Source organism: Aspergillus versicolor (assembly GCF_001890125.1).
Source record: "Aspergillus versicolor CBS 583.65 unplaced genomic scaffold ASPVEscaffold_1, whole genome shotgun sequence".
Classification (NCBI taxonomy): domain Eukaryota; kingdom Fungi; phylum Ascomycota; class Eurotiomycetes; order Eurotiales; family Aspergillaceae; genus Aspergillus; species Aspergillus versicolor.
The window spans coordinates 1,785,740-1,806,354 of NW_024467524.1; the positions used below are offsets into that span (position 1 = coordinate 1,785,740).

Here is a 20,615-nt window from a genome sequence, read left to right on the forward strand (position 1 = left end):
CGCAGCCCTTCGGCCATTTGCTAGAGTCTTCTCTCCTCAGAAACCCCATCTGCTCCATCCCAACTCGCCTGCACTGCCACCCACAAACCCCATATGGGCCCTAACAATCCTCATATCTGAACTGACTGACATGGCTGATTAACCAACAACCCATTCATATTTCTGTGCATCACTCCAAGTGCCGGCCAAAAGGTAACCGTCATCAGGCAGTTCCACAACATGCAGGTTCCTATCAAATGTAGCAGAACTCATATTTCCCGTGCTAATGTATCGGCCATAATGGACCCCATCTTCATTTGTCTGTATTGCCACCAATGCACATTGAGTATATACTTGACCAGGAAGGGCGGCCCTTAGGATAATTCCATACGCCTCGCCTTGGCTCAGGTTAACTGGAACGGTCCCTTTCAAGTGCAGAAATGACATTTCCGCCTCGTCTGGCTCTGCCGCTAGACTGTCTGGGTCTGGGTCATCAAAGTCAGGATCAGGAAAGGGTTTGGAATCATCAAGCCACTTCTTCCAGTCCATCTGGCTTTGGTCAGGCTGCGATCGTTTTGATTTTGCCAGGCCCAGATCAAACAGGTCCGATGAAAGCGCTATTAGCGAAGGATACTGTGTGATGCAGAGGCCGCGGGGCGTGATATTCCCAGAATCACCAGCAAGAACATTGAATTCGCCTGTAAATCGACATACTTTCATTGCCCATCCCAGTCCATATTCTTGGAATCGTGCGCCTTCGAGAAAAAGCACAGCCTGGGGAAACTCATCCAGCATGCTGTATATCTGCCGCATTCGGTCATCGGCCTCCTTGATCTTTAGGATCTTGCCGACATCGAGATTCAGCAGACCTGCTAGGACGGTCGGACGATCACGGTCTTTACTGCTGGCTCGTGTGGCCACGTTGAACCAGTTCCAGGCAATTATCTTACCCTGGTCCATTGCACCTCGGTGGATGACATTGCGATAGAATGTCGAGGCATAGTCAGTGGGTTCGTCAAAGTACGAATACCAAGCCACTGCGGCCATGGTAGCGATTCCCTCTTGGAAGATGGGGATTTCTCCTTGGTCGACCTGTTTCAAGAGCATGTAGGGGATTGTGCCGATGTTTATTGCCTTGTCAGATAAAAGCACGAAGAGCTTTTCCTGCGCGGCCAGTCCTTCTTGGAGCGTCCATAACCGGCGAATCCAGTTTGAGCAGTATAGAACTCTCAGACAGACTTCCATTTTACTGCACAATTTCGAGTCGAGCAGCATCATCTCCGAGTCGATAATCATGTTCCGAGAAGCTGTGATCAGGCGATGTTAGATAGATACAAATAAACTGTCACAACAGGTGGCACTGACCACCGGTATAAACATCGCGAATGCGTTGAATTGCCAGACCACGAACATCATTTCGGTGTGGGATGCACAATGTATCAATCCACAGCAACACAGAATTGTCGCGTCGAACCGCCTTGGCTGCGAAGTGGCCAAATCGAGCAGCCCCAGAATGTAGCGGTCCATATACTTTGTCCTCATAGCCAGGAATATATTCCTTGTCAGACAGCAGGCGCTGGGCCCGTCTGTAGAGAAACTCCAACTGGCAGTGTGGGAGAGAATTGCCCTGAGGGTTGCCTAGTCCATCGGCCCATACATGAGAGATGGCTACGTATGGCCTGTTCGTGCGCTTCTTGACGACCTCGAGCTTATACTGCTGGTTCCCAAGTTCATCCTCACCAGACAAGGTGATCATCACAAGAGGGATTCCTCCGTCAAGGAGAATTTTATGTAGCGGTTCAACATCTGCGTGGATATGCGAGCAGTTGCAATCTTCTTGCACATGGCGAGTAACATAGTTGCTTTCATCTATATTGTCCGCCACGCATTGCGCCTTATCACAAGAATCATGCGTTCTGTTGTTCCAGCTGGGCTTGGTACGACGCAATTGCAGCAGGTAAACTTGGGTATCTAGGTAGATGCCAGCTTTGCAACACTTCATCGCATCCAGGGGACACCATCCCTTGAACAATGGCAGTTTCTCCAAGTCTTCGCTGGTGAGGGACCACGCTCCCAACAATCGAGGGTTGGGCTGAGGGCCATCTCGCTTGACCGCAACATTCCAGAGGGCAAGGCTGGCCAGACGAATGGCCAACCACATCCCGTCCCCTATGAAACGGAAGTAGCCAGGAAGAGCTTCGAGGACTTTGTTGACAATCTCGACAGTTCGTGCTCCGCGGTTGTTGTTCTTCCAGTCGTCAGCATCTTCAATATATTTGTGCAGATATCTTGTCGTGATGTACTGCCGTGGGCCGTCACTCTCCTCGCAGACGATAATAAACTCGGACTGATTCAGCTGGTCACCGAAGACATAGTGTAGCATGCCAAAGTAGAGCCAGCACCCCATCTTGGACGTGTATTCAAACAAGTACTCGAACTCTTCGGGTAGTTTCACGTACGGAATATATCGTGAAAGGAAGTCCTCTGATCCAGGCTCATCGAGCCAGCCACAGCGAGAGGGAAACGTATCCCAGTCGCTTCCGTCGTATAGCTCGCCGACATACTCAATCCGAAGGGCCCTCGGAGGGGCGCCAGGAAAGAATAAATGATCTGCCATGGGGTTTCTATCTCTTCTCGAGCGTTGCAAGATGTTTTTCTGACAATCAGATTTGCCCCGCTTCAGCTGAGGAAATGCCCGTGCGCCACGTAGTGAGAAGTTGTAGAGCTGAACTGGCACGTGATCGGATTGGCCCTATAGACTGCCCAGCGTTGGTTGGAATTCTAGAATTTAGTAGCGAAGGAAGATAGATTATACAAAACTAGATAAAGACCTCTATTTCGTCCACAGGTTCACCTGCCCCGTCTCAAGCAACAACTTCAACACTGTCTGGTGACCATACTCTATAGCCCAGGACATTGGTGTCCTACCAGTGTTGTCCTCTGAGTTGACAGATACCATGGGAGCCTCAAGCAACAGCTTTACTACAGCCCCGTGCCCACTCTGTGCGGTATAGGATAATGGTGTTCGACCCAAGCGGTCTTTTAAGTTCACATCCACTTGCCCAGTCTCTAGCAAAAGCTGTACCACGGCCGTATGACCCTCTGCTGCAGCCCAGGTTAATGGGGTCCGACCCATGCTGTCCTTTGTGTTCACATCCACCTGCCCAGTCTCAAGGAATAGCTTCACAATGGGTTGATACCCAAGCCGTGTGGCATAGGCAAATGGCGTCAAGTTTTTGGAGTCCTTCTTGTTCACATTCACCTCCCCTGTCTCAAGCAATAACTTCACCACGGCCTCACACCCCTGCTCTGCGGCCCAGGACAATGGTGTCCGACCCCAGGTATCCCCCCAGATAGGATCCACATCCACCTGCCCTGTCTCCAGTAATAGCTTCACCACTGCCTCATGCCCATTTAGTGCCGCCCAGAATAATGGTGTCCAGTCATTGTTATCCCTCATATCAAATTTACTTCCTTCCTGGATAGACATTCGAGCTGTACCCTCATTCCCATGTTTGGCAGCCCATAGCAATGCCGAGTTTTTGGAATTTTGAGAATTACGTTGATAGAGGTATGGATTCAGAAGAGTGTGGAGGTGGCGGTTGGATTGAGACAGTGAGTTGATGTCTCTTTCGGCCTCCAGGAATGTTGCGACGAATATGAGCAGTTCTGCGGGAAAATTAAGGAGAGGCATTCTGAATGAAAGATTCAGGACTCATGGAGGTGAGGGGAAATCGAGGCTTGAAAAATATTCAGGGGATGTTATCATGTCAAGGAATGCCAAGCGAATCTCGTATTAAAACCAAAAGGAGTAGGGATTACAAGGATCATTCTCCACAACACCAATCTTCCGCTGGGCATTACCGCAGGGATCGGACTCAGCACTCTGGATGGGGTGACCGTGCCGGAGTTCCTGTCGTACTCTGTCAGAACAGTGTCAACTTTCTTAATTATGTAGTCTGTGGGAGGCATAAACGAAGCATTCGATTTCAGAAAGGTATGATAAGCTGACAGTGATTGTTAGTCCTCGACTACGGATACATGACAGGTCCGTATACCTCAATTTAACGACAGCGTCTATACGGTAGTATTCAAACTGCAATATTCGCTTTTTTCAGCTAGTGTTCCACTAAATGCAGGTCATAACCCTGGTTAGTTACAGGTGACTAAGGACGCCCGAACAGCTAAACTATAAGTTCCCTTAAGCCAGACTACTGACGATTCCCTCTATTTATTTCCGCGATGCCCTTCAACGACGGGCCAGAGTTTCCATTCTTCTGCCACATCTGTGGCGCACCCCCCACATGGCGCCGTTTACTCGCCCACAGCACACTCGAAGACCTTGACCCGGAAGAAGACGATTTTGACCATAGAGATTATAGATACGAGGATTTCATGCCCGGACTGCGGGGATTTGGATATAATACAAGGTTGCTTCCTCCGAAAAATATCAGGTGGCTTGACGCTGTACGGCTCGTCACGAACAAGAGCGTGGACACAGTTAAAGGCACAGAGACAGAAGCATCAGTGCCATTATTAACTCCACTGGTAGGGAGACCAGGCAATATGACCATACTGTGCTCTCACATTCTAACTCAGGTGCTACTTAGGCAGCATATGTCAATACTGACATTGGCACGTTCCACTACCCCGAGAACAGCAATGTTTTACGATGCAACGTTGACGGGTACTTGATACACGATACATGCTTCAAGATGTTGGCGCATGTCCACCAAAGCCTGCAGGCCAACTGCGTGACGCAGGATCTTGATCTGGGCCGGTTATGGAATTGGTTGGAGCTCGGTCTGGAGGATCGCAACAATAACCTTGTCGACTGGGGCTTCGGGGATGCATTCCATGGGGGTGGTACAAATTGGCCGGGTGAGAGGTTTGATCCTGGATATCAGGAATGGATACCAGTCAAAGGGTCTATGGTAGGTTCTTCATTGGATATAGGTTTACTGTCTAACTCGACTGTATCTTAGTGGACAGTAATGGATCCCGAGGGTCCATTCAATTGCCAACCTCTACTTGACCGTGCATATGCCAGTACTGAGCCAGGCTATTCATTCACCTTCAGCATCAGGTCCGCTAGCCCACACGCGCACTCAGTCAACATACTCTCAATACTCCCGCGCGAACACCAACTGAGTATCTTGGAGCTTCTCCCAACTTCATCCGTGCTCAACCTCTTCCTTGCAAGTCCCGACTTTAGGTATCTTGCAGAGCACCTCCCGCCCAGCTACTGGAAGTCCCGTCTCTTCTTTGACATGCCGTGGTGTGCGGATGTCATTTTGTCCCAGATACAAAATGCTGATGGAAACAGGACAGAGAAAGGCAGAGTCCAGTTTAGCCAGCTTTTACGCTTTCTAAGAGAATTTTATATATCCCCCGGGCAGGAACCTGATGGTGAGAACCTTGAGTTCAAGGGGCTGAGGAACCGGCGCCGGATTTGGATGAATTGTGAGCGGATCGTGAGGGAGATGGAGGGATGAAGTCTGCCTTAGCTGCATTTAGTGAAATGCTAGAAAAAAAAAAGAGAATATTACACACTCGGTACTACCAATAATAATAGTGGGTTTAGTGCTTGAAGTGTGCAATGCGATGTTGTTTAGTTTCTCTGAGCCTGAGGCATCCAGGTACTGATAGTCAACACCGCGAAACACACCGCGGAATAGGACCAAGGGGTGGTGAAAAGACGCTGGTGCACGAGAGCTCATGGGCTGGCAACCGGAAACAAAGATCTGCTGTTTATTATGCTTCGATTCTGGCGGCAGCTGGGAGTTCCTTCTCGACGCATCCAGCAACTCCGCATCCCCTTTCCCTCTCAGCGGAAACTGTCTAACCTGGGAAGCTTGTCTGATAGCTCAACCCAAGGACCGGTTCCAGGCCAGTAGAATTTCCCCAGACCTATAATTTTCCATGTCGCTTACTCCATTTGTAGGCGGTCCTTATATGCACACCAGCGGAAGATGGCTTAATCGGGACGAGCTCGAACGAAACTCTCGCCACATTGTGTTTGACTTCGCGGCGCTTTGCGATAGGGCTATCGGTTTATGTCCAGGAGCAGCCAAGATCGTCAAATATGAAAAGAGAGAAGGTGGATTTAACAGGGTCTTTCTTTTCACAATGGACACGGGTTCTCGTGTTGTGGCAAGGTTACCGACCAGTATTGCTGGGCCTAGGTTAACAACCAACTCTGAAGTCGCAACGATGGCATACTGTAAGGCTGGTCTACATACCTAGTTGACGCAGTTGACATGATCTGATTGATGTTTATAGTACAATCCAAGTTGTCGCTTCCCATACCGAAATTCCTCGACTGGAATTATAATCCGTCAAATCCGATCACGGCTTCTGTGTTGGTCCACATTGCAGTCCAGTTTATTGGAACCAGAATCCGGGCGAACTTGAACTCTACGGCGGCCCGAGTCCCAATTGCGGTCCTTGTCAGTTTTCCATCTTCTTTTTAACAGCAGTTCTAACGCAACGCCGAAATTAGGGAAAGACCTCTCAAGCTATTGCCTAGGCTTGCTAGAGACCTGCTTCTCTCGTTTACCGAAAGAAGATATTGTCAGCCGCGAGTTTCTCCCTCATCAACTTTCAATTCAAGATCACATCCGTCTTTTGAAAATAAGCCATGAGGTGATGCAGAAGTTGATTCAAGATGAGCGTATTCAGGATGCTGCTACTTCTGCTCTGCTTCATCCTGACTTTCACAAAAGGAATATCTACGTCTCAGCCGAAGACCCAACCGTTATTACTGGCCTGCTTGATTGGCAATCAACAAGCATTGAGCCTGCGTTTATTTATGCCAATGAGACTCCGGATTTTGCTGCACTCCTCGAGGGGCCAGAGAAGAACATATCTGAGAGCAGACAAGACGAACACAAGGCTCCTCCTGGCCACAAGGAACAAGAACTGAAAGATGCGTCGATCTGTTACCAGACATATGATGTGTGCATGAAGGGCCTCGCTGCTAAATTGCGCCCTGCAAGGCTACTCGATCCGACTTTGTTTCGACTCTTCCAATACTGGTATACGACATGGAGAGACAGTGCCACAGCTATCCGGCAAGAGTTAATCGAGCTTTCAGTTCGCTGGACAGAACTGGAACTGCAGGGCTCGTGCCCATTGTCTCCAACTGAACAAGAATTGAAGGGCACGCTCTCGATTATGAAGATTTTGAGACTGTCCAAAGACTGAAATTATGGCTGAGAAACTCCCTTCATACGAACTCTGATGGCTGGGTTCCGAATGATGTGTGGGGCGCTGCGAAAGATGCGCATCGCGCGGCGTATGACCAATGGATGCAGACAGCCAGAGAATCTGAATCTCGTGGTGAGAGTTTGACGGTAGCAAAAGCTGATAAGCTGTGGCTATTTGATGCTAGATAAGATTTCTTTTATCCCAACGCTTAGGGCTAGACCTCTGAAGGTAGTTCATTCTACTCTCGCTTTCTAGAGAAAGAACGACTCCAAGGATGCTAAATCTTCGATTGAACCACCAAGTAAAACACAGTCTGCGGGGGCTTGTATTATCACACAAAGCAAATCTGGTTCTATTCCTTATCACATCAGTTTGGCAACGCGGCTCTCATCAGTCTGAACAGTTTCAGGGTGTCTTTTGGCTCCGGGTCGGGAGAATCAGCCCTAGAATCATAAGGTATGAGGAATAAGGTCTGTAGAGTTAAATAAATTCGATACAGGCTGTTCCTCAAGAGCATCTTTCCGCGAAGACGCTTAATCCCCGCATGGCGTAGGGCCTGTATTTGAGAGCCCTATATTTATAGCATGGTGAACCTGTCCGTACTGCCCCTGTTTATCGGATGTCAGTGGACCGGTATTCGGTCAAGCTGCTCTTTAAGTGGGACATGGGCAGATAGTGTTGGGTGAGATAGCCAGTCGAGACACGTAAAGTGGGTATTTAAATCTTGCCCTGTCTACTACCTTAATCTCACATAGTTAGCGTCTATTATAATCCCATATTTAGTTACAGCCAGTGCATACAACCACAGGGTGTAGAAAACAGGGCTCAGCCATACTTAGACCACGCGCCGGCTGGTTAACTTAGTGCATCCCAGTTGTAGTATGTTTTTGATTTTCTTGTTTTTTATTGCAGCAGTCGTTTATGCCATAGGTGTGACCAGCTTGACCTGCGATAGATGCTTTAAACACATCGTTAGTTTAGTGCAATACTTAGAGCCCGAAATATCGCCTTTTAAGTTGCCAATCACCATCCGGAGTAAATAGCCGGCCACAGCAAGGTCCAGCTATGAATTGGAGTAATGCTACTGCTGCGATCTCTCCGGCTTAAGATATATAGCGAGGGCTAGAGGTGGAATACCAACTCACTGGAATGCGCCCAAGCGAGCGCCGCGCCTGGCTGAGGACTATTCGACATCTCAGCATTTTGCGCTCTTGCCCGATAACAGTGGTAGACTGGCTGAGCGACGAGAGATCTACATTACAAGGCAGACTCGCCCTTTAACACGATCGTGCAGCGGCAGAACCTCACAGTGCATCCAGCTCATCGCTTCACAGAAGCAAAATGAATCAGGTGGATACAAGGGCTGTGCGTCGAGAACAGCCACTAAACAAGACAAGGAACTCTTGCGCAATTTGAGCCAGTCATTGGGTACTCTGTACAAGGGCCGGTAGCCTTGTCTTGTTGATACGCTAGGTCAATGTTACGATTGGTTGCATAATACTGGGCTTCTGTGAATGGTTTGCGCTGCGCCCCTGGTGGAAGGGTGCAATCTTTCTGTATGGTGATCTTATCGCTGTTTCAAGACTCGTGCATATCACAACGAGCCGGCGGCGGAGAGTGCATAACATCGCCCCGCCAGATGTTGGCAGCCTTTGGCCTCAATTTAATGCTGGCCTAGAAGCGTAGAGGCAGGCCAACTTCCATGACACCCCATTCTGGTCTGGTTCCAATCCAGATAATTGGTTGTCGCTGTAGAGAAACGAGGCGCAGCAGCCGCCGCCACGTCACTGCCAGCTTACAGGATCGGATAAAGCCATGCCTTCACCTAGGGAACTATGCCGAACAGGGAGAGATGCGTCTTCCTTCAATATAGGCTTATCCAGTGTGTACTACCCGCCGCAGGACGATTTCTGTGGCAAAACCTTCGTCATGGGCGCGGGGTGTATACCCCGTACGCAGGCACGTCCTGACTCTCCTATACTTCATTTACTCTAGAACCCACCGATTTTAAGTAGGTTTTGGATCTCCATATTTCCCATGTATCTTCTTATGGGTTACTTTCCGGTCCTCTAAAAAGCGACGCGTGCGTGGTAGTACAGAATGTGTTGCTGGCATTTGTCTGCAGACTGCAGCTTGGCTTCCTACTCTGCAGGATGCGTAGGGCGATATTGACCGTGCTGGGAGAATGTCTAAGGGTTTCCACTCGTAGAAGAAAAAGGATACTTAGGTAGCACAACCTTATGGCGAGGACCTTGGAATGCATTGCTGCCCACAGCCTCACGCATACCTTCTTCACTGCCACAAAAAATCTTCTTCACTGGGAAAAGTACTAGACGATCCAGGTGGTCTCATCTATCTGCCCCTTGCTCTTCCTCAAGGCTGCGACTAGTAGCGATAACAGTATATATACTTTAGTGCGCTGCATTTCGAACAATTAAATGTGAATGGTATCAGGTAACAAAGACCCCTCGACACTCCAACCGATTACATACCATCACGGACCTGATAAGCCCAGATAGCCATGGCACTGGGTTCTACAATGGTCGCAACATATATAAATGTCGAGGCATCGGAGCGCCTATTCAAGTCTCTACCACAGGACACTATCCGTTTAGTGCACCTCCAGCCGGGCTCAGATGCTGATGATATTGTATGCCGTCTTGAACAGCCCAAGCTGCTCAGCGAGTCTCTGTCATATAACGCGCTCTCGTACATGTGGGGAACCTTTGACACGGAGGAATATATTTATCTCAGGCACACAATATCTGAAAGGTTCCGCGTCACACCGAGATTAGCGCTGGCTCTGCGCATGCTAAGGGACAGTAAGACCGAAGTGACCTTTTGGATCGATGCGTTATGCATTAACCAAACCAACAAGGCCGAACAGGCCGAGCAGATTCCGCTCATGGGTAGGATCTACAGGGGAGCGCAACGGGTAGTCGCCTTCCTCGGCGCGCATAAGGACGGAAGCCAGGAGCTGTTCGACTTTCTAAAGGACATGGAAGCCCCGGAGAGGTTTGAATGGGATTTTGATGTTTTATGCGGACTGCAACCTGCTGAGCGCACGCTCCTCGGCCGCCAGTACTGGCAGCGTGCTTGGATTGTGCAAGAGCTGGTGTTGGCCTCTGAAATATATCTCCAATGTGGCAAGGACAGGATCTCCTTCAAAACATTAAAATGGTTCCATGACAAATTTGTGAATGAGCCTATAAGACTGGAGATCTCCAAGGAGGATACCAGAGATAATATTCGTGACATCAGCTATCTAAACACATGGCACAGGCGGTTCGACCAGCTTGCATCCACGAAGTCAGACCTATCTATAGACAGTTTCCTCGACGGCTTTCTGGAAAGCCAGTGCGGGAATCCGCGAGACCACATCTATGCATTCTACAACCTGCTCCCTCGCAAGCTTCAGCAACAAATCAGTATTAACTACAACACCCCGGCTGATGAAGTCATTCGCCAGGCGATGAAGGCAATCATTAAAGTGACCCAGTGCCTAGATATAATTACTCTACGATCGAGACAGGTTCAGTCGGCAGGACAGTGGCAGGATGCTCTCCCTTCGTGGTGTCCATTCCTAGGCGTGCCGTATATGACCCCTACCAAGTCTGCCGACGATGAAGAGGACCTGCGCAGCCGTGGGAGCTCAAGTGACGGGATACCCACTGTTTCATTCCTAGAAAATGGGACATTGCTCCGCCTCGAAGGCTTCGTCCTCGGCAGAATCTGCGAGAGACTTTCCCGCCATCCTCCAGCGACTTGTCCGTTCGAGAACCTTAAGCCTGATAATGAGGACAGACTCTACCAGGAGGGACGCTACGCTTACGAGTGCATTGAATTTATCAGACGACCAGACCGCCGCGGCAAGGTCGATTTGGACGAAACAGTTCTCGGTACGGCCCTTGACAGCACCAGTAGCAATGGTTTGCTTGCTTGTCTGGAAACGACAAAGGGAACCCAACCGAATCAGTTCACAACACCCCAGATTGCCCAGATGAATAGCTTTTCGCGGTCCTTCCACGGAATGCAGCTATGCACGTTCAGCTGTGATAATGTAATAAGTGCTGGAGGAGTAAACCCTGCTCTAAATTGGCTTGAAGAAAAGGAAGGGGAGGAGGTAATCCCGGTTGATTTCGCCATTGTTCCACAGGCGGCGCGCAAACACGATAGGTTATGCGCCATCCAAGGCTGTCACCAGCTCGTGGTCCTTCGCCGGGTTTACCGCCCACGGCGTCGATTTTACCGCTCACGGTGTCGATTTTACAGCCCACGGCATCAGTTTTACAGCCCACGGTGTCGGATTTACAGTGTTGTTGGCGGAGCAAAACTCTATGACAGGACGGGCCATGATATCATTTCCTGGGTTGGTGTTGACAGGCTCAGGACATTTACCCTAGTATAAACCTTAAGTATTGGCTAGTGATTCATAAACCCCTCCCAAAAGCAGCGGCATCTGTATTAGGAAGTTGGCCAGCGAGCGGCGAACAACATCTCCTAGATATACCTATTTACAGGCTTCGCGGATCATGATATTCTGCAAGCAGGCGATGTCAAGCATAATACCCAAGATAACATGAGATGTTTTCCTAGAGCCCAGGACGCTTTTACTAAGATAGAATTCGATAACAGACACAGGTTGGTAGATGTTAGCTAATAGTGCTTTGTTGAATATATAGTACTTTATCCCTATTAGGGTGAACGCACCACTGAACTGTAGACTATCAGCCATAGGCTCAGGTGCTATTTAGTGATCTAGGGCTGTGACTAACCGGCAGGCGACTGAGTTTACCTGCCAGCATCTGCGCATATCACCGATTGCCTGGAGGCACATTACCTGCACGGCATCAGATCAGTATTAAAAGAGACGATATAAAATGAGAATTTACTGCAGCCTTCAGTACTAGTAGTAACGACATTTCCGGGCGGACCTTTAAATCCAAACAGGCTAGGGCTGTAAGAACATTCTCACAGGTTGTTTGTTCCATAACGGCGTCTTTGATGGTATGCTCCAAGGCTATGAGATAGCAACAGGCAGCCCAGTTGACGATCAGAAGATATTGGATGCAGAGCTGGCCGCGCACGGAGCAGTCTTTTAGGACACACGCCATGTGTTGTAATTCCTGGCCAGTTACACTGGAGCTGCCCTCAACCTGATAGGTTACGGATGCGTTTGTCGGAGCTCCCAGACTTAAGCTGGTCCATTAAAGAGAGATATCTACGTCTGGTTTTTAGCTTCAACGCCTCGATATGGATACCACATTCAAATACAGTAGCATGGAGTGCACATACCATCGCAGCTTCTATATTCTCTAGCTTGTATAGGTGTAGGTGCGGTACCACTTTTGCCCATCTATTATGTATATTCCACTCTTTAGTTACCCAAAGTACATACGACCACAGGGTGTGGAAAACAGGGCTTCCCGTCCGCTCAGCCGTACTTAAGCCACACGCCGGCTGGTTAGTAGTATGGTGGGTGACCACATGCGAATCCCAGCTGTTGTATGTTTTTTTTTTTTTTTTTTTGGCTTTTTGTTTTTGGATCTTTGATTTGTATTCTGTGTAAGACACCTCAATATATGCAACTGATGTAGTGGGTTAGCTTGGTAGACCACATATGCTATGCTTGAGAGCGAGGTCCATCATGCAAAGACATTGCGCTGCCACCTTAGTATAGGACTTATTTACACGGAGACTACTCACAGCCTTGAGAAAGAAATATTCAAGACTTGAATAGAGAAAGCCATATCAGGGCACCTGGGTCTACTGGCACCCTGGCAATGGTTTAAAGCATATTAATTACGCGTAGCTAATCAATGATGCCTTGTAGTGAAACGGATGTCAAACCTACCATGAAGGGCCCAGGCGACTGCTTCGTTCAAGAAAGTCAATTGTTGACTCGTCCGCAGGTGGCGGCAGTCGCCACGACGATGGGAAGACAAAAACAGATTCCAGTGATTACTTAGAGAGAGCCTTTGCAGTGGCAGGTAAATGGTGATAATATACCCTCCTTTCCAACAGTTAAGGGACTGAACTGCGTGTCACATGGGTCTGACCATTAACCATCCCTCCCCCCGCCGACTGGTGTCCAACGGTTGCTTCATACTACAACTGGAGGGTCATCAATGTGCGGTCCATCTTTCCCTGGCGCAAAGCAGGTCTCATTCTGACGGTGTGTTACAGAGGGCCGGAAACTGCCACATTCTCGAATTGTATACCTAATTTTCGTGTCTCAATGAGGAACCTGCGGAGCGGGCAGACACCATTGAGAAGTTAAGAAAATATATCAATTCTGTTGACCAGGATAAGCTGGTCCACCTGGAAGTACTACCGCTTCATCTCACACATAGGACTTCCCCGGTGTTCTTCTGTCTGCGATATGATGACAAGAACTACACATACCTGCAGTGTGCCATTGCAGGGCCGGCAAGAGGGCCATTCATGGTAATCGGCCTTGAGGTGATCGACGACAACAAGACGGGTGGATATTTTACAGTGGAAGACCCCAAAACGGGGCCTGCTAACAGCGGAAGTTAAAGCGTCCACGATCTAGCAGACCTTTTTATGTATCTAAATTATACGCCCCCAGATCTCTTATGGCAAGCCATACTATATCAAAGATCCGTCACACGACCGCCAACTTGAACCGCCCTATAAAGATCTGTGCGGGGCATTAGAAACCAGACAACCACAACCCACAGTGGCTCTTCCGACGACAGGACGACACAAACAACCGCGGAGACATTGGACTGATGCATAAAGTGGTCATTCATAAATGCAGTGAGGGGGCCAAGACAGTCGGTATGCTGCATGCATCCTATTCTCTTCTGTGATACCGTAAAAGTCGGAATGGGACCAAGTGCGAAGTAAATAGTGCATCCTACGTAGCAAAGGTCATCCGGTGCTGGATGGTTGCTCTGTCCTCCCAATATCAATACAGTAACTGGTTTGCATAACAGAGCGAAGGAACGCAACTGGGTGTCTGGCTGGGCTGAAGCGACCAAGACCTAATATTTCCCCTGCTGTACAACATGAAGACTAGGAAATATGCATAAATGGATTGTGGCCTGCTCAGCTTACCATGGGCCATTGGATAGAAGGGTAGGCTCATTTGCCAACGCAGCGCACCCATCCTTCCCGTACGTACTCTGTTTTTATCCATTCTATGCGGCATGGCCCTTCTCAATATCCTTTCCATCCTTGGCTATACCACCAAATGTCCATGTCCATCTCGCACTAGCAGCCTCAAAGCCACGCTGAATGGAATTCTTAGCCGAGTGAATATCCGGGGGATTCTCTCTTATCAAACTCTTCTTGTCTTCAAAGTCATTCCACCACGTATCGTCATGGCCGCGCTGATGTGGGAGCAAATGCCAGTCCCAAAGGCTCCTCTGCTCTTCATCGCTGAGATCCAACCAGGCATAGAGATCCATGCGCGCCGTCGATCGTTTGCCGCGTGGAACCACGTCACCATTCCGTTTCCTTCTGTGGATTTTCCCCTTTTCATCCTTTGAGAATTCAACGTCCATAGGCCACTCGAAGACCGTCGCCTTTAGATGGGCCCCTGCCCAATGGATATATGGCTGTCGGACCTTCTTGTCCCAAAGCCCGCGCCACCACGCATAAATCCGCGAATCGTCACATCCGAATCCGTAACATGTCAGGACCGTCGGAATAACAGTCAAGGCGATGATATACAGCTGCGTCGCGAGATGCGCCATGCCCAGCGTAACCACATGGACCGTAAACGCCACCCACCCTAACCATTGTGCTAGTCGGTACAGCCCCGGCGAGAGGATGGACGTCTCGGTCACGAAGACCCCGCGCAGCAGGTGTTCGGGAATGAACATGGTGACGGCTTTCGAGTCCGGCATGGTAACTAGTATCTTGGCGACCTCTGGCCGCCATTGCTTAGAGTCAAGTCGTGGTCTGGGAGCTGTGATGGGACGACCACTGGGGCTGCCATTTGCCGGGGGCTTTTGATGTTTCTGTCCATGCTTCTTCTGCCAATCCTGAACTGCGCCGGTGAATGTGCTAGGGAGGGGCCTTGCCGCGGCGACAACCCTGTCGATGGCATCGCGGCTTGCTTGGATCATATAGGAGCGGGCGCCGATAAGAAAGATAATCGAAAGAGCATTAGCGAAGCCATACCAATCGCCGGAGAGCATTGTGATGGCAATCAAGAGCCCGTTGAAGAAAGCGGAGATCGCTGCTGGAACTATAAAGTACTTCCACCTCCTGTGTGCAGCTTTCACCTTGGCAATCTCCCAGTAGACAATGCTGCGTGATACCTCGAATTCCTGGACCTGCATCCATCGCGTAAACCAGGCCGCCAGGTTACCCGTCACAATACCACTCGAGATGTTATAGAGCGTGAATGCGGGCTGCTTTCCCCGGAATCGACTGCCCGCGAAGACGAACCCAGCCAGAAGGGGCATATACTCGAGCCAGTAGCTAGGCGCTAAGCGGCCAACGGCCATGTCGACTTCATTTGCGCCCAGAAGGGTGAGGAGGCCGAGGGCGTCGATTTCGAAGGGGGCCCATGTCGAGAGCACCTTCAAGGGGTACATTATTCTGTTTAACGGATGGACCGGTACGAATATTGCAGAGGTGGGCCGAGAGAATCACAATGATAGGAAATGAGGGGCAAAAGAGGGGAAGCAAGCATCTACAAGGTACACGTGTAGCAGAGGCGAGGCTGGCTCTGCGGCTCTGCAGGTGGGCAAAGGTCTGCTCAGCTGGCAAGGCGGATTCCAGCCCGCTCGAGCTCGCCACTTTGGCTGTGAATCTAGGTCGTTACAGACTTGGAAAGGTTCAAGAACAGTACCTAATACCATGTCACAGCGTCGTAATTCATTGTTATCGCGGCCCTTCACGTATATTCCACTGGAGAAAGGAGGGCGTCAGGTCAGGCTCTTACGCTTTGAAGTAGGAGAGGCAGCCAAACAAGATGAAATCCACCTCTCCATTTCAACACACGACCTGAGCAATCTGCCAAGCTATTTCGCCTTGTCGTACGTATGGGGGACCGATGTACCACGACATGAGCTCTACATCTGCGGGAAAGTCCTCATGGCTCGAGATAGCTTGTGGCTGGCGCTCTCGCAGCTCAGAACCCATCAACCAGACCATGAAGTCCATCACTTCTGGATCGACGCTATTTGTATCAATCAGGATGATCTTGCGGAACGAGCCCACCAGGTAAATCTGATGGGAGAGATCTACTCCAACGCCCGTTTTGTGGTCTCTTGGCTGGGCCCAGGGACGACTGCGCTTCGCGGCGCAATCGAAGCTGTCGGCAAGTACGAGACTGCCCGCGAGAGATCTGGCAAGAGTGACGTCCTGGCACTGAACCGCCGCCATATCGCCCCGCTTCTCAAGGTTTCGTACTTTGAGCGAATGTGGATTGTACAGGAATTCGTTCTTGCAAGGAAAGTCTTCATGGTCTGTGGCGGCGGAGACTGTTTCTGGTGGGACAATGGAATGGCCGGTATTGTCAAAGAAATGCTCACAACCTGGAATGATGGAGTTGATGGGTTTGATGTCGTTGTTTGGCTTGCCAGTGAGAGGCTGCACCGACAGGAAAAAAGGTCCACCACGGAGCTCGACCGGCTCCTGGTGTACTTCCGGAGGCAGAAGTGCGCGGACCTTCGTGATCGAGTGTATGCACTGATAGGGCTTTTGGATCGTACGGGCCCGAGGTCATGGATTGCGGATTACACTATATCGAGGGAACACCTGTGGTGCCGAGTGATTGATGGCAGAATGAGCGATGACAAGGCTACCCGTGTCTTGTTCTCGTACACGGCGTCGAGATTGTGGGAGGCGTTGGAACTACCGCTTGAGGATGGCTCCTTGGAGCTGTCCAGGTTCGTGCTTTGGGTGATTCATTTCGATGAGATCTGGAACGCACGAGACCAAATGCCTGTTAAAATGAAGCAAAGCCACGAAGAGAATCTAAAAAGCGGGCTTGATGCCCTTGCGATGTTCAATAACATTATCCCGCATTTCGATCGTTTTCCACTCCTGCTCGAAGCTGCAGCCTGGCAGAAGTTTACGGAGAGGTTACGCGAGATCATGGCATTTGAGGTCGAGCATAATGCACAGAGAACGCCGGGAGAAACCAGTTCGTGTCATGGTCTATCGGGTCTACAGCAGCAGAATGGACATGTACGGGCACAGAACAGGAGACTAGATTGAGAACGGGAGAGGGACAGGACTAGTCCGCACGAGATAGACACCAACCAGATAGTTGCAGAGTCCCTAATCCTGAAACCACATAATATAATAAAAGTATTGAACAAGAGTGACGCACAAGATGGCATCTAGGGCATAAAATTGGGATCACGATATTGCCCGTCAACGTCACGGCGAGGCTGGGACGTGCCGGATACAGGATGAGTCCAGCACCCCAGTGGACCTATGCATCAGTCCAACGTATAGTGCCGACCATAACTCACCGAGCGGCTTTCAAGAGACATGGTGGGGTTGGGCAGCGACAGGGATGGACGGTCCCCGTACAGGTTGCTCACTGTGACATAAGGACGCGGTCTGCCCTGATTCGTCCCCAGTACCAGGCTGCGTCTTGTCCAGCGCAAGATAATAGCTCACGGCTGCAGCAAACAGTCAGCGGCCAGCCAACAGGCCACATGAATCCGGAAGAGGATGGCCCATCGCCGACCGGGATCTCAAATGGATTGAAAGGAGGCTCTGCTGGTGGGAAGGCAGAAGGAAGCCGCGGGATATAAGGCCTTGGGCTGTGTCTGCCTTACAGCACTGCCTCTTGAGACTTGCCAATTACGCTTCTTCCTGCCAAACAGAACACCCCAAAGAATGCCAATTTTACGCCACACCGCGGTTGCGTTTAGGACTGCGGTCTGCCCTCATACAAACCCGGCAGAAGGTTGTAGCCGAAGACCGTACAGTATTGCTCTGGTAGGGCTCGGCTACCGGGGGTATAGAAGCCATTTCCTCAGCCTCATCGGCCAACCATCAATCTCCATTGCCGCTGTCTGCGACATCAATAGCAGTTCCCTCGCATCCTTCTCAGCCAAACACCAGCACATCCCTGCTTACCGGTCTCTACCGAAGCTTCTGTCCCGCCACACACCAGATTTTGCGATTGTCTCGGTCCCTCATGGTGCTCACATGCAGTGCATCACTACGCTTGCCGAAAGGGGAATCGCGGCTTTGAAAGAGAAGCCAGTGGCGGAATCAATAGAGGATTATCAGCATATGATGCTGCTTCCCGTGAAGATAGGGGTTACCTTCCAGAAGCGGTTTGAGCCACGGTTCTTGCGCTTCCGCAGACTCTTGCCTCTTGTTGGAGACGTTGCTGCCATTGAGGCCAGTCTCGCCCTGAATATCACGAATTTGGAAGAGACGTGGCGCGCCACGTCAGGAGTTGGAGTCACGGTTCGTATACTTTCCTGCTTTATTCCCTTGCCGTTTTGGGGTGCTTTTTAGGTTCTCGATTGACTCTATGTCCGTCGTAGGAAGACCTTGGCTGCCATATGCTTGACTTGATAGTGTGGCTTTTTGGCCTACCTACTTCGCTCATGGCAATTAACGTTGATTCTGTTCGGCCATTCCAGATGTACAGGGGAGACGATGTCTCGGATATTATGATGGATTGGAGACCAAAAAAGAACTGCATAGGGCATGTTCGACTGTCTCGCGTTGCGCACCGGGCCTCTCAGTCTATCTCCGTAACAGGAACCAGGGGCACTCTGATTTTGGAAGAAGACAGGATAAAACACTATGATTCCCGGGGGCACCAAAAATTGGCTGTCGAGCACCAGCATGTAGACCGACCGGTCATACAGTCAATGGTCCATCAATTTGGTGACTGGGTTGCCGGAAACAGACTGGATTTCCCAACCGCTGTGGGGAACGTGCGAGACACGGTTCTCCTTGGTGAATCGATAAAGAGGTCTCTTGTTACTCGCCAAGTTCAACATCCCCATCTACATCTATCTTCAAAGTCTCCTCTTTTACCTGGTGACAAACAGGTATCATGGAAACCAGCAGGGCATTTTCAGTCCGTAGCAAGATTCTCTACCTCAACCCGTAACCGCCAAAGGAACACGGTCTTTTCACTCAACACTGGCGCGTCAATCCCAGCTCTTGGATTGGGAACCCGCAGAGCGGAGTACCCCGGCCAGGTGTATGACGCGGTTTTGGTCGCATTACAAACAGGATATCGCCATATCGACACTGCACAGTCTTCTGGTAATGAAGAGGAGATCGGTAGGGCGATTAGGGACCTTGGGATTCCGCGGGAGAAGGTCTGGATTACTACGAAGCTGGACAATAGCTGGCATACTCGTGTTAGGCAGGCATTAGAACAGTCGCTGTCGGCATTGAATACGGACTATGTTGATCTGTACTTGATGGTTTGTTTGAGTTTTGCCGCGGTGCCTATGGAGAGGTGATGTTGACTTTGAAAGCAGCATTGGCCTGTTCCTATTGACCCTAACGATACTACGAGGGTGCTTGGTGGTTGGAGTTTCGTCGATACCTGGTGCGTGTCTCGAACCCACCAGTGGAAGTGGGCTATTATATGATACTAGTGGACTAGCTAGGCACTGACAATATCACCGCGCAGGAGGCAAATGCAACGGCTGCCCAGAAGCGAGGCGCGGAACATTGGCGTATCAAACTTCGGCATCACCCATCTCACCAGATTATTAGCGTTCGCAGGCATCGATCAATCATGTACCGCCGTGGTCCCCGCGGTCAACCAGATCGAAGTACGTAGAAGGAAAGCCTCACCACACCCGTCATAGAGCCAGATGAAAATCTAACAACGCACGATGGGTCCTTTACAGCTCCATCCATATTGGACCTCCCAGCACCTTCTCAAGTACTGCTCCGACCGCGGAATCCACTGCTCAGCCTACTCTCCTCTGGGGTCGGCGAATTCTCCTCTTCTACGCGATCCCACTGTCTGCGACATGGCGCGTCAAAGGGGGAGAACGCCACAACAAATACTGTTAGTGCTGACACGCTCCATACTCACATAGTGGCACCATACTAAATCCTTTCTTTTCTTTCCTCTCTGAAGGCTCCAATGGGGCATCCAGCGTGGCACGAGTGTGATCCCCAAAAGTACCAGGGCATCTCGGATCAAGGAGAACTTTCACATTCAGGAATGCAGCCTTGGGCCGGAGGAGATGAAGAGACTTGGCAGTTGTTCGGCTCGCTTCAAGTCTTGTAAAGATGAGTGGCTGCCGGATAGGGTGTTCTTAGGTGGTAGTGATTGAGCGAGAGAATATACCTAGATAATTACTGCCTTGCATACGTTCAACCACTACCTGCACTGGTACCGTTGGCATTCCCGGACCATATCTGCCACCTTCAATTTATAGTTCTAGGAATAGGTGTTCCATACCAAACGTGAGCGGCGAGTACACCACGATCTG

General features: G+C 50.1%; 6 protein-coding genes across 6 annotated transcripts; 4 read left to right on the plus strand and 2 right to left on the minus strand.

Annotated features, from left to right (window-relative positions):
- Positions 1 to 138: 138 nt before the first annotated feature.
- On the minus strand, positions 139 to 2,596 carry ASPVEDRAFT_122087 (uncharacterized protein; the record flags this gene model as incomplete). Its single annotated transcript, XM_040805951.1, has 2 exons — positions 139 to 1,286; positions 1,345 to 2,596. The coding sequence occupies 2 exons, from the start codon at positions 2,594 to 2,596 to the stop codon at positions 139 to 141; spliced, it is 2,400 nt and encodes a 799-aa protein (XP_040662219.1).
- A 1,625-nt stretch (positions 2,597 to 4,221) lies between these two features.
- On the plus strand, positions 4,222 to 7,185 carry ASPVEDRAFT_67369 (uncharacterized protein; the record flags this gene model as incomplete). The annotated part of the gene is made up of 5 exons (XM_040815947.1): positions 4,222 to 4,527; positions 4,590 to 4,913; positions 4,965 to 5,388; positions 5,924 to 6,202; positions 6,482 to 7,185. 5 exons carry the CDS (start codon positions 4,222 to 4,224, stop codon positions 7,183 to 7,185), a joined length of 2,037 nt encoding a protein of 678 aa, XP_040662220.1.
- A 2,348-nt stretch (positions 7,186 to 9,533) lies between these two features.
- ASPVEDRAFT_238459 (uncharacterized protein) lies at positions 9,534 to 11,896 on the plus strand. The gene has a single exon (XM_040809598.1). The coding sequence runs from the start codon at positions 9,710 to 9,712 to the stop codon at positions 11,594 to 11,596; it is 1,887 nt and encodes a 628-aa protein (XP_040662221.1). The 5' UTR covers positions 9,534 to 9,709; the 3' UTR covers positions 11,597 to 11,896.
- Positions 11,897 to 14,354: 2,458 nt separating this feature from the next.
- On the minus strand, positions 14,355 to 15,761 carry ASPVEDRAFT_48654 (uncharacterized protein; the record flags this gene model as incomplete). The annotated part of the gene is made up of 1 exon (XM_040814052.1): positions 14,355 to 15,761. One exon carries the CDS (start codon positions 15,759 to 15,761, stop codon positions 14,355 to 14,357), a length of 1,407 nt encoding a protein of 468 aa, XP_040662222.1.
- A 208-nt stretch (positions 15,762 to 15,969) lies between these two features.
- Positions 15,970 to 17,499, plus strand: ASPVEDRAFT_35857 (HET domain-containing protein). The gene has a single exon (XM_040811089.1). It carries the CDS (start codon positions 16,027 to 16,029, stop codon positions 17,389 to 17,391), a length of 1,365 nt encoding a protein of 454 aa, XP_040662223.1. The 5' UTR covers positions 15,970 to 16,026; the 3' UTR covers positions 17,392 to 17,499.
- Positions 17,500 to 17,897: 398 nt separating this feature from the next.
- On the plus strand, positions 17,898 to 20,601 carry ASPVEDRAFT_35858 (uncharacterized protein). Its single transcript, XM_040811090.1, has 6 exons — positions 17,898 to 18,606; positions 18,687 to 19,586; positions 19,644 to 19,714; positions 19,799 to 19,943; positions 20,022 to 20,185; positions 20,258 to 20,601. Exons 1-6 carry the CDS (start codon positions 18,025 to 18,027, stop codon positions 20,454 to 20,456), a joined length of 2,061 nt encoding a protein of 686 aa, XP_040662224.1. The 5' UTR covers positions 17,898 to 18,024; the 3' UTR covers positions 20,457 to 20,601.
- The last annotated feature ends 14 nt before the right edge of the window (positions 20,602 to 20,615 follow it).

Excerpts from the sequence above, each read along its gene's own strand:
- ASPVEDRAFT_238459 (XM_040809598.1), top strand. The coding sequence starts at position 9,710 with ATGGCACTGGGTTCTACAATGGTCGCAACATATATAAATGTCGAGGCA.
- ASPVEDRAFT_35857 (XM_040811089.1), top strand. The coding sequence starts at position 16,027 with ATGTCACAGCGTCGTAATTCATTGTTATCGCGGCCCTTCACGTATATT.
- ASPVEDRAFT_35858 (XM_040811090.1), top strand. The coding sequence starts at position 18,025 with ATGCCAATTTTACGCCACACCGCGGTTGCGTTTAGGACTGCGGTCTGC. Across the intron at positions 19,587-19,643 it reads ATGTTGATCTGTACTTGATG|CATTGGCCTGTTCCTATTGA; the intron begins GTTTGTTTGAGT and ends CTTTGAAAGCAG. Across the intron at positions 19,944-20,021 it reads CCGCGGTCAACCAGATCGAA|CTCCATCCATATTGGACCTC; the intron begins GTACGTAGAAGG and ends GGTCCTTTACAG.